The sequence below is a fragment of the Anas platyrhynchos genome, chromosome 29, assembly GCF_047663525.1.
Source record: "Anas platyrhynchos isolate ZD024472 breed Pekin duck chromosome 29, IASCAAS_PekinDuck_T2T, whole genome shotgun sequence".
Lineage (NCBI taxonomy): Eukaryota > Metazoa > Chordata > Aves > Anseriformes > Anatidae > Anas > Anas platyrhynchos.
Window position 1 is genome coordinate 3,047,562 of NC_092615.1, and position 18,149 is coordinate 3,065,710.

General features: G+C 61.2%; 2 protein-coding genes across 7 annotated transcripts; one reads left to right on the forward strand and one right to left on the reverse strand.

Annotated features, from left to right (window-relative positions):
• Window positions 1–292: 292 nt before the first annotated feature.
• On the forward strand, window positions 293–4,810 carry MYDGF (myeloid derived growth factor). Its single transcript, XM_038169251.2, has 6 exons — window positions 293–547; window positions 1,425–1,475; window positions 2,342–2,403; window positions 2,850–2,931; window positions 3,478–3,550; window positions 3,920–4,810. Exons 1-6 carry the CDS (start codon window positions 308–310, stop codon window positions 3,997–3,999), a joined length of 588 nt encoding a protein of 195 aa, XP_038025179.2. The 5' UTR covers window positions 293–307; the 3' UTR covers window positions 4,000–4,810.
• A 1,628-nt stretch (window positions 4,811–6,438) lies between these two features.
• TNFAIP8L1 (TNF alpha induced protein 8 like 1) lies at window positions 6,439–17,603 on the reverse strand. 6 transcript variants are annotated; one of them, XM_072029393.1, is made up of 2 exons: window positions 17,579–17,603; window positions 6,439–7,943 (listed from the first exon to the last, which is right to left on the reverse strand). In XM_072029393.1, exon 2 carries the CDS (start codon window positions 7,939–7,941, stop codon window positions 7,381–7,383), a length of 561 nt encoding a protein of 186 aa, XP_071885494.1. In that variant the 5' UTR covers window positions 7,942–7,943; window positions 17,579–17,603; the 3' UTR covers window positions 6,439–7,380. The 6 variants fall into 6 exon arrangements, with proteins under 6 accessions (XP_071885494.1, XP_038025180.1, XP_005027752.1 ...); XM_038169252.2 differs by lacking the exon at window positions 17,579–17,603 and adding an exon at window positions 15,407–15,650; XM_005027695.6 differs by lacking the exon at window positions 17,579–17,603 and adding an exon at window positions 14,143–14,593.
• Window positions 17,604–18,149: the final 546 nt, after the last annotated feature.

The following is an 18,149-nucleotide window of genomic DNA, read 5'->3' on the forward strand; positions in this document are numbered from 1 at the left end:
AGGCAGAAACCGAACCTCCCTCATGCTGCTGCTTATTGCCAACCCCTTGGTTCCCCATGCAGGGCTTTGGCGCCTCAGGAGGGTGACGGGTGCCAGGCTGGGCTGAGGGGGTCCCACAGCTGCCCTAAACCCCCCAGGGCTGCCCTAAGGCCGCAGCCCGGGGTCCACGTTGACCCCAGAGGGCACTGTGAGGTGGCCACTGTCCCCTTGTCCCCTACCCAACGCCTCCATGTCCCCTCCATGTCCCCTTGTCCCCACAATCCCTTCCCCATTTCCCCCCCTCCCCCACGCCCTGCCCACACCCAAGATGGCCGCCGCGGCGTCCGCCGAGCGCCAGGAGCCCGCCTGGAGCCCTCCCGGCCGCCGTAGCGCGGGCTTCCTGGCCAAGATGGCGGCGCCCAGCGGGAGGAGCGGCCGGGGGCTGTGGGGCGCGGTGGTGGCCGCCGCCGCCCTGCTGTGGCTGGGGGCCCGGGCCGCCGAGGGCCCGAGCACCGCCGAATTCGACGTGAGGCCCGGCGGGGAGGTGCACTCCTTCTCCCGGAGCCTGGTGAGGGCCGGGGAGAGGAGAGGGTACGCGCCTCGCCCCGATTGGCGGGGGCGCACGTCAATCTTCCGACCCCGCGCGGGGATTGGCTGACAGCGAGGGGAGGCGGGACGAGGGGGGTGAAGGGGGGGGTCCGGGCTGGTTGCTATGGGAGCGGCTGGGGGGGGGGCGGCCCATAAAGGGGGGGGCTGGGGAATTGGGGGGGGTCCCCGGCCCATGGGGGGGGTGGGGAATTGGGGGGTCCCCGGGGGGCTCTGCAGAGGCTGGGGGGGCCCAGGAGGAAGGGAGCCCCCCCCCGGGAATGGGGACCCCAAAGGAGAAGGGGGGGCCCCAGGGAGGGTCCCCAAGGAAAATGGGCCCCGGGGGGGGGGCAGGAGGCGCCCTGGGAAGGTGTCCCCCGAGAAGGGGGGGCCCGAGGTAAGGGGCTTCCAACGGGAGGAGGTGCCCCCAGGGAAGGCAGGGGGTGCTGAGGGGAAGGGGGTGGCCAGGAAGGGGGGGTCCCAGGGGAAAGAGGCTCGCCAAGGGGACGGGGCTGTGTGGGGAAGGGGGGGCAGGTCCCTGAGCCCCCCCTGAGCTGTAAGTCCCCACACCAACACCGCGGGGTCCTGCTGGTACCCCACAGCTCACCCCATAGCTCACCCCACGGGACAAGGGCCTCGCAGCCCCAACCAGCACCCCAGCCACACAGCCGGGGGGTGCTCCTCCTCGTGTCACCCCCATGGCGAGACCGCCACAGGCTGCACCGTGCCCGCAGCCCCCGTCATGCTCTCAGGTGTTCCCAGATCTCGTGGCGTGGCTGAGAATTTGCCTGCTCTGAGCAAACTGTTGCCCACACGGAGCGTTCCGCTCTAACAAGGCTGCTGGTCTGCTCTTTTCACAGGGAGGTTACACCTGCACCTTCACGTACTCTGCTCAGGGAGGAACGAACGAGGTGAGTCAGGCAAGCCTTCAAATGGTTCCCTTACCCTTAGGCCCTGTGGCTGCACAGAATAAAAAAAAAAACATTCAGGATATCTGTGTTGACACCGGTGGTGACTGGGAAGGATGTGGATGCAGAGATAAAAGGCTGCTGTTCTGCCCCAAGCCTCCTTTGGTCAGTCATCGTCCTGTTCCCTTGGTTTAATTTGTGGCCTGGACAAGAAACTTCTTTTTCTCCGGAGAGGAAGTGGTTTCCTTTACAATCAGCTGATTCTAGGGCCCAGGAGCTGTGAGGGAGGGTGGCTGCAGCATTTCCAACGCTGCACGTTTGCAAAAGGAGCTCTGTTGGATTCGCTTCTTGAATGGAAGCGACCTTCGTGCCCCCATGGTGTGGTTCCAAGGCCGTGGCATTTGCAAGGTTTAAGGTCGTGTGCCTTCCCCGGGGAACAGAGAGTGACAATTTCACGCCCCAGTTGGTAGGAAGGGCCTTGTAGGAGTAAATCCCGTGTTCTCTAGGAGGCTTGGAGGTTTTTGTGGCTCGTGCTGCTGTTGCAATAAGTGCAGTACAGACAGACACAGTTTGTACTTCCTTATCTGCAAGTGCTCTGTATAAAAGCGGGTCTGTTTATTTTAGTGCAAAAGGGAAATGAAACTTTAACTCTTTTCAGTAACGGTACTAATGGAGCTGTGGAGACCAGAGGGTGACCACGCCTCGTGCCTTGCGAAATACAGAATAAAGGGAGCCATCAGCAGTTGTCCTGTAACCGGGTTATTTTATAGTGGTTGACGCTTGTCGTGCCTGCAGCTGGGAGGCAGGGGGTGAGTGGGAAGTGGGAGGCTCTTATTTGCATTAACTGTGGAGGCCTTTCCCCTCTGCAGCAATGGCAGATGATCGTTGGAGTCAGCGAAGATGACCTGCTCTTCTCCTGCTCTGTCTGGAGGTGCGTTGTTTAACCTGAAAGGCTCCGAGGCAAAAGGAACAGCAAGCCAGGTGGGATCGGGGCTGGGCAGCTCTGGCTTTCCTCTCCCACGAGGTGCTGTGAGACTCCGGGTGTGCTCTCGAGCCCGGTGCTGGTTTCTAAGTGCTGTTCTCCCCCCCCCCCCGTCACCCCGCTACACTAGGTGGAGCTACGAGAGAGCCAGAGGTGGCTGTGGAGGGAGGGAGCCCCGAGTCCTGCTGCTCTTCTACACCTCCACCCTCTCTGCCAGCAGCAGGGACTAGAAGAAGCTGCCTGACTTGCTCCTTCACTAGGAAGTCAGAGCAAGATGCTTGTGTCCTGGAGAGCTGAGAGCCAGCGTTCGCCCTTGTGCCTGAACTTCCCTGTGCTCTCACCTCCTGCGTAGCCTTTTCCTGCTCTTTATGTCAAAGACTCTGCTCTCGTTTCAGGCCCCAAGGGAAGTCTTATCTCTTCTTCACCCAGTTTAAAGCTGAAGTGAAAGGAGCCAAGATAGAGCACGCCATGGCTTATGTAAGTCCCATCTGATCACGTGGAAGTAGGCATATGGGAGGCTGCTATGCAACATGAATTGGACATTGAAAACATTTATTAGGCATCTGTCCAGTAAAACATACGCCACCACACCCTTAATTAGAGAGTGGTGGCAGTCAGGAGGGCGTCCTCAGAAAGGAGTTCCTGCACTGTGTTATTTCTGCTCCCTCTGTGCCATTGGTTAGCTGCTGGCTTTGCTGGTGTCACTGGCTCCAAAAGACACCATCCTGCCCAGGTGCAAAGGCAAGGGGAGTCTTGGTTTAATCTCAGCAAATTCATTCTTCCATTTCCTGGCCTAGAGCGATGCAGCTTTCAGTCACCTGAAGGGCACAGGACTGTAGTTTAAAGGAAATGGAAACATAGCCAGGGGTTTTCCTTCAAATTTCCTTTGCAGATGTAATTCTTTCACTCCACATTATTAAAACACGAGCTTGTTGTCTTTCGAAACGTGCTGTTTGTTTGCCTTAAATACAGAAGCTTCTTGGATTGCCTCAGTTGCCTAAAACTTCTTCCTTCCCGTTTCAGTCTCAAGCTGCAGCGGGTGGACAAAGCGACGTCCCTTTAAAACAGGAAGAGTTTGAAATCACTGAAACAACAGGTCTGTGATCAAGAGAACCATGTGGGAAAGGGCCTGGTGTGGGAGACAAGCCTGGCTGACTACCAGGAGACGAGTGTTTAAGCTTAAAGCAGATAGGTGACAATATAGAGGCAGACAGTGCACATTGTGGAGTCGGGAGTGTAGTGCTCTTAATCCATGGTTGGCAGCAAGATTTTGCAGGTCCTACTCCAGTGTAAATGCTAATTAGCATGGGGGAAGAATGGGTTTATCACAACGTGCTTGTACTGTGCATAGAAGGAAGTGCAATGCCCGACTTGCTGGCTTTATCGTCCTGGAAGGGAACCAGCAGGGCTGTTTTGTTCGTGCCTTACCATCTGTTTATCCTCTGCTTGTTTTCTCTCTTTCTAGTGTCTCACAGGGAAGGCAAGTTCCGTTTTGAACTGTCGAAACTCATGATCGTAGCAAAAACACCCCGTGATGAGCTGTGACCCCACGGACACTGTTGGGCAGGGTGTTTTGGCCGGAAGACCGGGGCAGATAACGGGGGTTACTTGTTACTGGCGGGTTTTTCGGTCGGCCAAACCTTTCGTGTTTTCCATATTGAAACGTGCTAGGGTCCAACACCAGTGGGACTTGGAGGTGTTAAGACAGATGCATTCTGTCTTGTGTCAGAGTAACAATGTGCTTTGCAGCTGGAAACCTCCTCTGAGACTCCTGATCTGCAGCCAGCCGTTCTGTTGCCCGCTTTCTGCTTCACTGATCTGCTGAATATGGTAAAGCTCCCCTCTAACAGGGCTCCTTATCTTCCTTGCTAGGAAGAGCAATGCAGAAAGATAAGCGGCTGGATTTAAGCAAGGTTTGCTAAAGGAAAGTTGTTAACTCTGGAGTCTCTGGAGGGTGGTGACAGGATTTCTTTCTCTGCCAGCATTGCAGGAGAAACAAATTAAATTGGGTAGGAGGGGGAAGGAAGGGATAGGGTTGGCCAAAGCTATCTGACTCCTTGTTGAGTGCAGCTATTGAAGACCGTCGCTGGCTTTGCTGGAGAGGATATTCTGTTCCTGCCTTAGCGCTGATTGCAGGTTGGGATAAGTTGGCATGGGGAAGGCAAAGCTTCTTATTCTGACACAAGGCAGGAATCAATCCAAGCAACACTTCCATGTCTCAGTACAACTGCAGGACTATTTTATACGTACAGAAGCAAATGTTTTTTTCTTATCTAGAGTAATAACAGTGAGGGGATGTGGAATTCCTTTCCTGTGTAAATAAACAAATAAATAAAGCATCGTGCTCTTGCCTGGGCTTGCTGTGGTCTGTGATTCCTGCCCTCTCTAGCTGGATGTCCAGCGAGTGGCATGACCTTTGGCGTTTGCTTGGCCAGGAGGAGCTGAGGTGTCACACAGGAGGCTGGAGGCTGCAGAGGGTTTATGGGGCCCACCCGAGAGACAGACATCCCAGCAGCAGCACACAGAACCTGTAAGTTTATGTAACCCAGTGCTGTCGTGATGGGTGCTTTGCCCAGGGGTGATGCCTTGTGATGGCTGTGGTCACTGGGAGCTGTTTTTTTCCATTTTGGGAGGAGTTCCCTGGTCTTTGGCAGTCTGGGGGTGCCTTGCAATGGGGATTTTACAGCTGCTGTTTTCCAGGCTGTCCCTGGATGCTTCCTTTGTGTGTGAAGGAAACCTGGTGCCTGTGCCAAGCCCTTGGTGGGTTAAGCACGGGCCTGGCTGCTGCACTGGGGTGTAAGAAACACCGAGGACAAAGAAAAATGCCGTGTGTCAGGAGATTCATCTGAGCAGAGATGTTTCTTGCAATTAAGGAGCATCGTGCAGCTGGTGCTGACATGCACCTCGAGAACAGAAGAGCAAAGCATTTCTGGCTGTCAGCACAGCAGCCGCCACGGCAGCATCCATCAGCCCCGTTCCGCTTTGTGTGTTCTCTGCATCTGCCAATACTCCACCGAGCAGCAACGAGCTGTTTCCAGCTCCGGCTGCTCCTCAGCACATACCTGACAGCTGCAGAAAGCCCAGCAGGGACAGGAACGTCTGTTCTCAGATGTCGCACACCAAAACCGACTTCTCCCTGCCCTCTCCAAGGGGCCAACAGCTTTGTGAACCTTGGCTGCGTTCTCCGTGCGCACCTGTGAATGTGCCTACCCCGCATCCCGAGCTGCCTTGTGCAATTAAATTAGGTGTGATATTTGGAGCCATGCCGATGAAATGGCAGAGATTGGGGGATTTATTTCTTTTTTCATCTGTAAGGCTGAAACTTATCAGCGTCTCAAACCAGCAGTGGAAAGGGAGTGGTGAACGTGAGCGGCTGGGCTGCTCTCCGCTTGGCATCTGCGAGCAGTCGGCAATCGCCTGTGCCTGGAGACATCCCATGGAACAGGAGGCACAAGAAGGTCAGGAAGATAAGGCCGGCTGAGATCGTGCAGCGTCTTGTATGCTAAAAGGGCAATTTTCAATGCTCAAAGCAAAGATCAGAGTGTGGGAAATAGGCCACTGCCGGCGCATCCACGCTCCGAGCGCACAACACGCCGTAACTCCGTAAGGTCACCCCTTGCCTTTTGTTACCAGGGTTGTGCTTTTTGAGCTCCTGCTGTGCGGCACGGGGACAGAGGGAAGGCTCATGCAGGGGACACAGGCACCCCCGGGGGGCCCCAGCCCTTTGCTACTGGTCTGCACTGGGATTTCGCAACGTTTCTTCTGCGCTGCTTCAGTGCCGGCTGCGCAACGCTGCTGTGCCAGGGAGCAGGGGCAGGCAGCGGTTCAAGGCAGGGGTGGGAGGATCTTTGTTCTCATGCCAGGGGGAAAGGAGAGCAAAAGCCTCCGGCACAGAGAGCAATCCTTATTTAAAGGACAAAGCCGCCCACAGCGCTCATTTTGTGACTGCTGCCCGCCTTCGTACCAACCACATGGAGCAACACAGCCAAACAGGTGAGTTTATTTAAATAACTCATCAGGGCTACAGAGTTTGCTAAAAAATAACAACCATAACTCACTCAGGGACATGTAAAACATGTGAAATTCTCGGGACAGCTTTGCACAACTACCGAGGAAGGCATCTAAACAATCACAGTGACACCGTCCACAGGAAGGCGATTCCAGCTGAGTTTTGGATGAACAGACGTGCCTGGGATGAGAAGGTCCCTGCAAGTCACTTGGGTGACCTGTGCAGCCCCGGGGGACAGCACAAGAGGGATACTTCTGCTTGCCAGGACCTGTCTTTAGGAGGCCAAAGCCCCTTCCAGCCTGCAAGGCACAGAGGCGCCTTCCTGTGCCGGGCAGCACAAGCCCGGGGCATGGTTTGCCCCCCCATATCGTGGAGCTGCTCAAACCCTGCTGAAATACAGCCATTCAGCTCCGAAACCCTCTGGTAAGAGGGTATCACAACCGTTCCTCCGAGCAGCTGCCCACCCGCTCAGATTCACCTTACAGGTGTTATGCATCACGAGTCTTTGGTTTGTGTTTTTTTTTTCCATAGGAGGATTACAATCAAGTTCAGTGTGGAGAGTCCAGTTCCAGCCAGTTCCTTGGACTCTGCGCTAAGAGCACTTGGTGGGCAAAGGAAAAAAAAAAAAGTACATCAGGAGCCCGCGGAGGCCAGAAGCCCAGGATCCCCTGCAAAGGACTCAGCCCAGCACAGGGAGGTTTGCAGATCCTGGGCATGGGTTAGACAAAATCAAGAGGTTGAGTCTTTTACATTAATGAGGAGAAAATGGGAGAGTTAGCACTAGAGAGAAAAGGACGGAAAGCCTGGTAATCACCAAAATACGTCCCAGCCTCGGTCTCACAGGTAACAGGATGCAGAGTCCGGCAGCGGCTGCCGACGGCCCCACGCGGCCACTTTTATCTCTTTGTCCTCCCCTTTCATATGCTGTCCTCCTCCAGCATCTTGTTCACGCCTTCGCAAATCCTCTTCAGGTGGGTGCGGTAGGGCTCAGCCGGCCCGTAGAGAGCCGAGAGGAACTCGTAGTCCGCAAAGTGATTGAAGACGTGGTTGATGCGGGAGTGTGACTTGGCCGTCAGGTGGCTGTTGACAGCCTGGTGCAGCAGGTCCCGGCACTCGGTGAGCACACCCGACATGACCCTGCGGTCGAAGGTGAAGTCTATCTGGTGGAAGCTGACGGCTGTCATGGCCAAGGTATGCACCTTCTTGCGGAAGCGCTCCATCACCAGCAGCTCCTCGGGGCTGAACTGCCCGTTGCGGTACAGCACGCCCAGCTTCATCACGATCTTGATGAGGTTTTTGATGATCTTCTGGGCCTCTTTGCGGTTGTGGGTGTACTCCTTGGTGGCCCGGTAGAGCTCATCCAAGATCTCGCTGCTCGTGTCGTCGATGAAGACGTTGGCCACGGTCTTGGAAGCCATTTTGCTCAAGAGCTTCTTCTGGGCCTGCAGGGCCAAGCTCTTGGTGCTGAAGGTGTCCATCTCTGTAGGGAAAAAGAGGCACACGCAGTTCAGCCCATGCCCTGGAACAGTCCCTGCCTCCTCTCCTCCCCACGCAGCCTCCAGGGAGGACAAAAAGCATCTCAGACAAGACCTTGAGTGGTTCCCAGTCAGGAAGCCCCTGGGAGCCAGGGCAGAGAAGAGCCGAGCCCACACACCAGATTTTGGTCATGGGGTGTCTTACAGGGCACTCCTGGCTTTCTTTCCCCCAAAATATGGGACAAAACCACAGCCAGACAGCACGCAATGCCATCAAAGACAGCACCAGAGGTGACAGCGGGGTCCCTACCTGCACGCGGCCCACCAGCCCTGCAACCTCCTGTGATCGGCACCGCGCTGCTACCTCCACAGGAAGGGCTCTTGCCCCATCATTTGAACGCTTCTTCCTTAAAACCTGACTCACTTCCTGCAGGGTGAGCTGGGGACGACCCAGGTGGCGGCTGAGTCACCGCCGCGGCCGTGTGCTCACGTACGGCCCAGCTCCTCCACGCAGCACCCACCGCCGCACCAGGCCGCGGCAAAATATTGAAAGAAATATTGCTCCTTGTCTCTGCCCGTGTGCTATGACCACATATTCGGAGCCTAGGCTGGTTCTGCCACTGGTTTCCCACTCTGCTCTGTGCTGGTGCGGCCTCACCTCGAGCACTGTGTGCAGTGCTGGGCACCATGGTACAAAAAGGATGTGAAACTGCCGGAGAGCATACAGAAAAGGGCAACAAGAAAAGGGCCTAGAGGGGAAGGTGTATGAGGAGTGGCTGAGGGCACTGGGCCTGTTCAGCCTGGAAAAAAGGAGACTGAGGGGGGACCTCATCACAGCCAAAGCTTCCTCATGAGGGGAGTGGAGGGGCAGGCACCGACCTATTCTGTGTAAACACCAGTGATGGGACCCGAGGGAATGGGGTCAAGCTGCGATGGGAGGTTTAGGCTGGACATCAGGAAGAGGTTCTTCACTGAGAGGGTGGTCGCACACTGGGACAGGCTCCCCAGGGATGTAGTCACAGCACCAAGCCTGTCAGAGTTTAAGAAGCATTTGGGCTGTGCACTTAGTATATGGTCTGAATTTTTGGTGCCTGGAGTTGGACTCAATGATCCTTGTGGTTCCCTTCCAACTCAGGATATTGTGATTCTGTGATTCTGTCACCAGCTGGACTCCCTCTGCGTGCATCTGGTGAAAGCAGCAGTCTCCAGGGCTGGTGTGGGGCTGTCCCAGAGGTGAATAATGGGAGGCCTCCCCCCTGCTCACCCCCAGCCCGACGCCCAGCACCTCAGCGGGCCCCGCTTCACCAAATCAATCTGCTCGGGCAGATTATGGCTGTGAGAGCTGCCGTGAGTCAATAAAGCGCCACCGGCCCCGGAGATGTGTCCTGCCCTGGGAAATCGCCGCGCTACAAATCCCAGCGAGCTGAGAACAGCTTGATAAGAGCCGGGATGGGCAGAGAGGCAGGGTGCTTATGCAAGTGTCTGCACGTGGCGCGGTCAGCCTGGCAAAAGGAGAGCAAGGAAGGGATGGGAGCGCTCTATAAATACATCACCAGGGAGGGAGGAGAGCTATTTAAGCTAAAGGACGCTGCTGGAGTGAGGACGGATGGGGATAGATTGGCCGTGAATACGCTCAGGCTGGAGATGAGAGCTGGGTTTTTCTCCTCAAAGCAGCAGAGCCTGCGGCAGTCACCGAGAGGAGCGAGGGGATTGGAAAACATCGCGGGCAGGAGCAGCTCCTGCTGGCACGGAGCACGCGTAGGGTGCTCGGGAGCCAAACCTGGCTCCCTGCAGGGTTTGGATAACCACGGCAGCGCTGTGCTGGCAGCCCTGCAGTGGCCGAGGCTCCGTCTCGCTGCGAAGAAGAGCACGAGGCACAGCCCTCACCTGGCCCTGCTGGCCCAGGGAGATGGGGATGGGGTTACCCTGCCCGTCGGGTGCGGGTTCAGCCTTAACTGCAGGTGGCTGGGTAAGGGGTGGCCGGGCAATCGGGGCAGCGAGCTCATCCCCAGCTTCCCGGGCATCTTCCAGCTGCCAGCTCTCCGCCCCTGCACACAGCCCGAGGTTGGGAGGGCAACCGAGGCTCTGCGAGGATGCGAATTAAGTGAGTGGTAACGGAGCCATCGTGAACGGCACCGTGCAAGATACCGCATGTGGCGTTATTTACAGCCCTGAGGAAAAACACCGAGGTTTGTAAGCATTTCTTCCAATGCGAAAACATTGATTTTTGCCAGCGTGAGCTTTGAACTGAGACTCTCGCACTTAATAAGACAGAAATGACAAAGCAGAGGCTGCTTTCGCAGAGCCGCAGGCGGCTCCCAGGCGGGCTGGGCTCATTTAACGCCATCGGCCCCGTGCACCAGAGGTTGGCGGAGCCGAGCCCAGAGCAATGGGCAGAGGCAGCGCAGCCCCATGGCTCGCCCCAAGCCCTTTCCCTGGCCATGACGCCCACTGGATCGAGGGCTTTACAGCCGCGTTTGTGCCCTGGATCCTCCCGGCTCCATGGCAGCGTCCGGCCGCGTGCCTGTGCTGCGCGATGCCCTGGGAGCGGTGCCCGTATAAATAGAAATTCCCACGCCTGAGTTCTTTGTTGGGCAACCGCAGCCAGAAAGCAAGTGCAAACTCCACCCACGGAGCCCTTAAAAAATAGGAAGCACCAGCTTCTCCAAGCTGCCCTGCGCGCCCGCAGCTCCCAATTAGCAACCACAAGCACAGGCTCTGCCGGCACTGCTGGCGCTCAGCAACGCCTCGCTGCCGCACAGCCCTACCCTGCCAGCACCGGGGCGTGCTGGGCTGGCAAGAATCGGTCCTGGGGGGGAAACCGAGGCACAAATGGGTGCTGGAGGGTGCTCTCCTGGATCCCAAAGATGCACTCTGCTCCCTCTCTAGCCCCGGTGGCTGTTGTGCAGCGTGCTCACCCCGGACGCGTGCTACGAACCCTCGTGGGGCTTTTGCTGCTGCTCGGCCCCGTGCCAGCACCCAGCACCCTCCTCTTCCCCCAGGGACCTGCTGCTGCTCAACACCGAACGGGAGATTTCACAGGAACGAGACGTTTTCCTGCCGGGAAGGGCCCGTGGCCCCTCCTGGCCCCATTGTTCGCAGAGGGGCTGTCGCCACTATCAGAGCACGGAAGAGGCTGCCTTGCCCCAAAGAGCAGGCTTGAGACTGAAATAAACCACCAGATTTCCTTCCTGTTGCTGAAGTCTCCAGCCTCGCTCGGGGCTTGTTTTTTTTCCTTCTTCTTTTTAATGAAAACGCCCTTGAAAACCAGCAGCTTCCCCCGAAAGAGCAGCACTGAGCCCTGTCTGCTCCGGAAGAGCGCGGTGCGGCACGGCTCTGCCGCGGCGCCGAATGGTGGCTTCACGCACAGCCACGGCCGTGTCTTTGTGTTTTTTTTCCACCACTTTTGCAGGATTCTGGATCCTACCAAGAAAAGCAGAGCTCCCAGGGAGGCTTTGCAGCCCCGAGTGGGATCGGAGGGCTCACACCGTGGGGCTCAGCTGAAGGCTGCAACATCCGTGCTTGGTTCCCCGCCCGGACATCCTGCGCGAGCTGCGGAGGTGATGCTCTGGCACGCCCCGAGGCGTTGCGACACGCTCCTCTGGGGCCGAGCACGTGCCGAGGCCGGGGCACAGGCTCCCTGCTGCAGCCTGGGGCTTTGGCCGAGCACCACAAAGGCCACAGCAGCAACAGGACCGAACACAGCCAGGACACAGTGGGCAGCCTCACCCTGCCCGTCCGCAGCCTCCTGCTCACAGCCACCCTGCACGTGGCCAGGAACAGGGCGGCCACGTCCCCTCCCTGCCACCCCCAGCGCAGCCAAATCTGTCCCTGGGTGCCCAGGACGGGGACAGGCAGCTCCGATCCCCAACTCCCCACTGCGTGCAGAAGCCTAAACCCCCTGCATGCCGGTGTAAAGCAGGATGAGCCCCACAGACACCTACAGCACCGCTGGTGTAAGCAGGAGCAGAGCGCGGCCCCTCGTTAAGCAGCATCAATTAAAGCTCCCGGGGACACAAAACCCTGTCCAGCACCAGCACCCCGGGCTCGCAGCACCGGCGCACGGCATCGCCACGGGCACTTGGAGCCAGTGCCTCCATCGCCTCCCCTCCGGAGGAGCAGGGACTGGGGGGGGGAATTTGCTGCTGCCCCCATCCAGTGCTCGCACCCTGCTGGTCCCGGTTCCCCCCCGGTGCCCGCGAGCCTCCAGGCCCCAATTACCAGGTCTCTGTCGGCGTTGCTTTGCGCGCCGCTGCTCCTCACCCCGGCAGCCCCTGCGAGCGCACAGCCAGCTCCCCTGGCAGCGGGATGAATATTTCATGCAGGAACACAAAAGCACTTCAATAATTGATGGGTCAGCGTGGAGCGAGCATGCAGCAACGAGGGGAAGGGCTCGAGCCGCGAGCAGAGGCACCTCCACCTCCTCGTCGAGGCCGTGCCCCGTGCGAGCCCCTGCGCTCCCATTCCCTGTCCCCATCTCGCCCCGCTTCACCTCTCGCCGTCACAAGTTCCCTCCAATAACCAGTCCCCAGCTCCAAGGGCACCCGGAGTGGCTCCAATCCCCAGCTAATGCCAAAAGCAGATTTTTAAGGGGTGCGATCTCCCCGCTCTCCCCTCCACCACGTGTAAATCCTCCCCACCTCTGCTTGCACCCCGGCACCACCACCTCCCCGGGCCCTCAGAGCCCGGCTTGAGTGCATGATCAGAGGCTGGAGACGCTCTCCCTCTCCTCCCCTCTCCATCCCCCGGCTCTCCCCACCTGGATCAGTTTCCCACACCAGCTCTCCAAGCGTCCGACCAACATTAATTAATTAAACCTTGCTGCTGGATTACAGAAGGGACGAAGGCACAGGGCTGTAACTGGAGACCCCAACAGCAGCAGCCAGCCTGACCCCACAGCTCTCAGCCTCCCCGAGGCCCCGTTTTTAGCAGTGTTTGGGTAGCAGAGGAGGGACCCGACAGTTTTTTCCAACAGCTCCTTGTTGTGCGTGGCCATGGGGACCCGCAGCACCGCTCACCGCCCTCCCCACTGCCCCAGCCGGCTGCGGGGGACGAGCAGGGTCCGGCACGTGTGTGCACAACAGGGTGAGGCCCGGGAGGAAGCAACTGAGCAAACACCTTGCCTGAGGAAAGCCTCATTTCTTGGCAGCGGGAGCAGGAACCGTGGCGCAGGTCTCTCCTTGCAGCTGGCTGGGAGCCCGGCACGGGGGATGCTGCGGGACCAAGCCCCGAGCCCCGGTCCCGCCGTGCCCGGCTCCTGCCTGGTGCCACCCCGCCGTGTGCCGGGATCGGCCGAGGGGCACTGCGGAGTGCTCGGCCGTGTCCCCTTCCCTGTCCCCAGCAGCTCTGGGCTGTGCAGAGGGAGGGGGGCACAGCCCCCAGGCTCCGCGAGGCTCCCCCCTGCCCGGCAGCTCCTTCCCCCGGTGCCCGTGCCAGGGTTGCGTGCGTGCACCGGGAGAGCACGAGCCCGGCAATTTGGCAGCAGCAAAAAAGGGGAAGTAATTATCCCTTGAAAAAGGGCCCTTGAGGATTTTCAAGGTTTTATAACCAGAAACCCCCCCAGGAGCGAGGACCTTTGCCACCCTCGCAACGCGGTGCTCCCCACGTGCCCGAGGACTTTGGGGGTGGCTTTGGGGCTCTTTGGGCTCACTGGGATGACTGGGGGGGAACGGGAGCAGGCAGGGGGCCTCAGCAGCTCCCTGCACACCCCCAGCACCGCTCAGCCCTGCTCCGTCCTGGCGGCCCCACCAGCCCCTGGCTGCAGCCCATCGGCAGCGGCAAGCAGCCAAGGGCACAGCGGGGAGGGGGGGGGGAACCAGAAACCACCCGAAATAGCCGGTGGGGTTTCTCCTCCGTAACAAACCCGGCATCCTCCGTAACAAAACCAGCCTGCCGGGGCTGGGAAACATCCGACTTGGCCCCAAAAATCGCAGGCGGATCTGAAGCAGCGCCTGGGAAGCTCGATTTTCCCCGGCAGCTCCGACGTGTCTGTGCAAGGCCGAGGGGCTCCGGGTGCCAACCCCAACCCCGAGCGTGGGAGCAGAGCCCCCGGCAGCGCTTCCTTACCGGGGTCCCGCTGCGGGAACGGCCGGGGGCACCCCCTGCACCGTGCCCGGGGAGGCCGAGGGGCGCGCAGGCTGCACGCGGGGAGGAAGAGGAGGAGGAACACGGGGAGGGGGGGGTATTTTGGAGCATCTGTCTCGCCTTCTATTTCCTCCTTCCCTTATCGGGCGGCGATCAGCCGCTCTCTCCCGCGGCAACTTCCTTTCTCCTTCGCTCGCAGGAGGCTCAGGAGGCTGATGGGGAAGTGGAAACGGGGGCCGTGCCGCCGTCCGTCCGTCCCGTGCCGGGGGGGCCCGGCGGAGAGGCTCCTCTCACGCCTCCTGCACGGGATCTGCGCCTCCGGGAGAGCGTGGCAAGGACAAAGCAGCAAGATCGGAGCTGAATCCTCCGGGACGGTTCCCATCCCCGCTGCCTCCCGCCAGCCACGCCGCGCTTTGTGCCGGGAAGAAATCTTTTACGGTTCCAGGCCTTCCCCTAAAACCGCCCCGTTTGCTCCAGTAAAACTTCGGCTGTGGGGGCCGGGGAAGCCAAATCTGACCCCCGACCTGCAGAGCTCCTCCAGGCACGATTTCCCCCCCCCCAGCCGAAGGGATTCATCCCTTGGGGGTCAGAGAAATTTCGGTCCTTGGGAGCTCGACGCCCACGAGGGCGCGCGCGGCGGTGCCGCCAAGCCAGCCACGTGCGCCGGGTGCCCCGCAGTGGGGCTGGCCTCGAGGCGGCGTTTCGGGAGCCGGGGAGGGATGGGGGGGTTTGGGGGGGGGGGGGGTTAGGGGGGCCCCGTTTCCCCGGTGCCGGTTTCCCGTGGCGGCCCGGTTAGGCGTGGTGCACACAAACACATCCTGTTGTCGCCGAAACCCCAAACTCTCCCCACCCTCTGCCAGGCGGAAAGGAGGCGAGGCGGGGACCCAGGCGTGCTCCCCGCTTTGTGACCCCCCCACCCCCCCCACGGGGAGCCCCTCTTTTTGCCCGTTTTCCCCGTTTTTCACCTGGGAAACTGAGGCACGGCCAGAAGCGGGACCGAGGAGTCGGGATCCCCGTGCGCCTCCCAGAACCCAGCCCCATTGGGGACCCCCGGCCCCAACCGGTGCCACCCCCCCCCCGGACCCCCCCCCCCGATGCCCCTGCCCGCACCCAGCCCCCCGGTACCCCCCAGCTCCCCGGGGGACCCCAAGCCCTCCCCAAAGGCTTTGGGTACCGGACCCCCCCCGCACCCCCCAGCACCCCCGCACCTTTCCGGGGGGTTTTCCTCACCCGGAGGGGACGGAGCCTTTACCGGAGCCGCCATTTACCGGTGGGGGGGGGGGCTCCCCGGTTACACCCCCCAAATTTACGGTACCGGGACAGGCAGACGGGACCGGGAACCCCCAGCCCCGTCGCTCCCGGGGTGCTGCAGCGGGGCACTCACCTGCCTCGGGGGGAGGGGGCGCGGAGCAGGGATCGGGACCACCGGGACCACCGGGATCGGGACCACCGGGACCACCGGGGCTACCGGGACCGGGGCTCCTCCGGTGTCAGGGCACGGCCCGGGCGGTTTCGCTTCCCCCGGGGCTCGTCCGTGCCCGGCCGCCGCGGGGTCGGTGCCGGTGCCCCCGGTGCCGCCGTGCCCGGTGGTGCCCCCGGGGCCTCGGAACCGAGCGCGGCGGAGGGGAGGGGGCGGGGGGGGGGCGGGGGGGCGGTACCAACCCGCGGTGTCGGCCAATGGCAGCGCGGGGCTTGCTACGAAGCAGCCAATGGGAGAGCGGCGGGGGAGCCCCGGGGGGAGGGCGCTCGGTGCCCCGGGAGCGCCCCGGAGGGACCGGGACCGGGGGGGGGCGGGGGGAGAGGGGGAGAGGGGAGGGGCAACGGAGACGGGGACGAGGAGGGACGGGGAGGGGGGACGGGGACAGGGACAACGGGACCGGGACAACGGGACCGGAGAGGAGAAGGGGAACGGGAACGGGACCGGGGACCGGGGAGGGACGGGGAGGGGGGACCAGGGACAAGGACAACGGGACCGGGAGCGGAGAAGGGGAACGGGACCAGGACCGGGACTGGGATCGGGATCGGGACCGGGACTGAGAACGGAGAGGAGGAGCGGGACCGGGACCGGGGACCGGGGAGGGGGAGCCGGGACCGGGGACGGGGAACGGTGACGGGACCTGGGAGGGAGAGGGGGACCGGGGACCGTAAAGGGGGACTGGGACCGGGAAGGGGGACCGAGACCGGGACCGGGACCGGGACCGGCGAAAGGGACCCGGGACCGGGAGTGGGGAGAGGGGAGGGACCGGGAAGGGGGACCGGGAACGGACCGGGACCAGGACCGGGGAGGGGGAACGGGAACCGGGCAGCGACCCCTCTCCACCCCCCCCGAGCTCCCTAGCCCGTTCCCCGCCCCGACCGGGACCCCCGCAACCGGACCCCGGGGCCGGCTCCTCCCGCTGCCGCCGCTCCGGTGCCCCCGGTGCCGCTGCCCAGCCGTGAAACCCCCCGGCAGCTCCCCCCCGGCCCTTCCCGGGGCCCCGTTACCGCCGGGCCGAGCCCCCCCCCGGTGCTGGCGGGGGTGTCCGGCGGGGCCGTGCCGGTGCCGTTAGCCCGGGGTGCGGCGGGGAGCCGGCCGTGCCCGCGGTCGGTAGGTGGCAGCCGCACGGAGCGGGGCTGGGGCCGCCGGGGGGGGCTCGGTCCCGGTCCCACTGCCGGGGGCAGCCCCCGCGGAGCCCCGCGGAGCCCATCCGGGGTGTGCGGTCCGACGGCAGGGCTGGAGGGGTGACCCCCCGTCACCATCACCTCCATCCCCTCTGACCCCTCCATTCATCCCCATCCCCTCCATCCCTCCATCCCTTTATCCCCTCCATCTCTTCATCCCCTCCATCCCCATTCCCTCCATCCTTTTATCCCCTCCACCCCTCCGTCCCCTCTGTCCCTCTGTTCCCTTCATCCCCTCCATCCCCTTCATCCCTCTGTCCCTCCCCCTCCACCCCTTCATCCCCTCCGGCCCTCTATCCCTTTATCACCTCCATCCCCATCCCGTCCATCCTCATCCCCTCCATCTATCCCCATCCATCCATCCATCCATCCATCCATCCATCCATCCATTCCCTTCCATCCCCCTCCTTCTATCCGCATCCATTCCTTCCCTCCATCCCCATCCATCCCCATCCATCCCCTTCCTCCTTCCCCTCTATCCATCCATCCATCCATCCCCCTCCCTCCATCCCCCTCCTTCCCCTTCCATCCCCTCCATCCCCTCCATCCCTTCCCTCCTTCCCCTCCATCCTCCCCCATCCATCCCCTCCATCCCTCCATCCCCTCCATCCCCTCCATCCCTTCCCTCCATCCCCTTCCTCCCTCCCCACCATCCCTCCTCTTCCTCCTCCCGGCCCGGCAGCCAGGAGCCGCTGCACAGGAGCCTAATTCCGAGCGGTGGCATTAAACGGATTAAGGGGGGGATTTTGAGCGGATTAAATCCGGATTAACCGCAGCACTTGAATTGAATCTTGGCTTCACGCAGCGGCTGGGAAGTGAACCACCGCCCTCCACCCCTACCCAAATCCCCCCCCAGCCCCTTTCTGGCCCTGCTGCCCCCGGGAACGTCACCCACCACGGGGTCCCGGGACCGGAGCATCCCCCAAATCCCCGGCGCATCTCAGGGGTGGCTCTCCCCACCTCCCCGAGCCCCCCACCATCCCCTCGTGCTGCTATTTCAGAGCTGAACAAAGCTGAGGGTGGAGACCAGGGCTCTCCCCGGCCACCCCACAGCCTGCAGCAGCGTCCCCGCTGTGTCCGAGGATCCTCTCGCAGCCAAATCGCTCCGCAGCAGCCGCGGCAGCTGCTGCCACTCTCCTCAACAGTTGCGGCGTCAACCTGCCCGGCATAAATCACCCTCGTGGGCTCATCTGTTCCTCTTGGCCACTCGCCGCGAGCGGCAACAACCCATTAGCTGGGAACAGCACGGCATGGACGGGCTAAGGAGACGATGACAGATCGGGGCCGGGGGAGCGCAGGCAGCTTCCCGGCAGCGGGGTGGCTCCCACGTGGCGCCTGGCCCCATTGCTGCCCCATTGCTGCCCCATTCTCTGTCCCCACTGCTGGGTACCCCGTTGACCGAGCCCCCACTCCCCTCTCTGCTCAGAGCCCTGGGGACAATCCCAACCTTGTTTCCATCCCCTGGG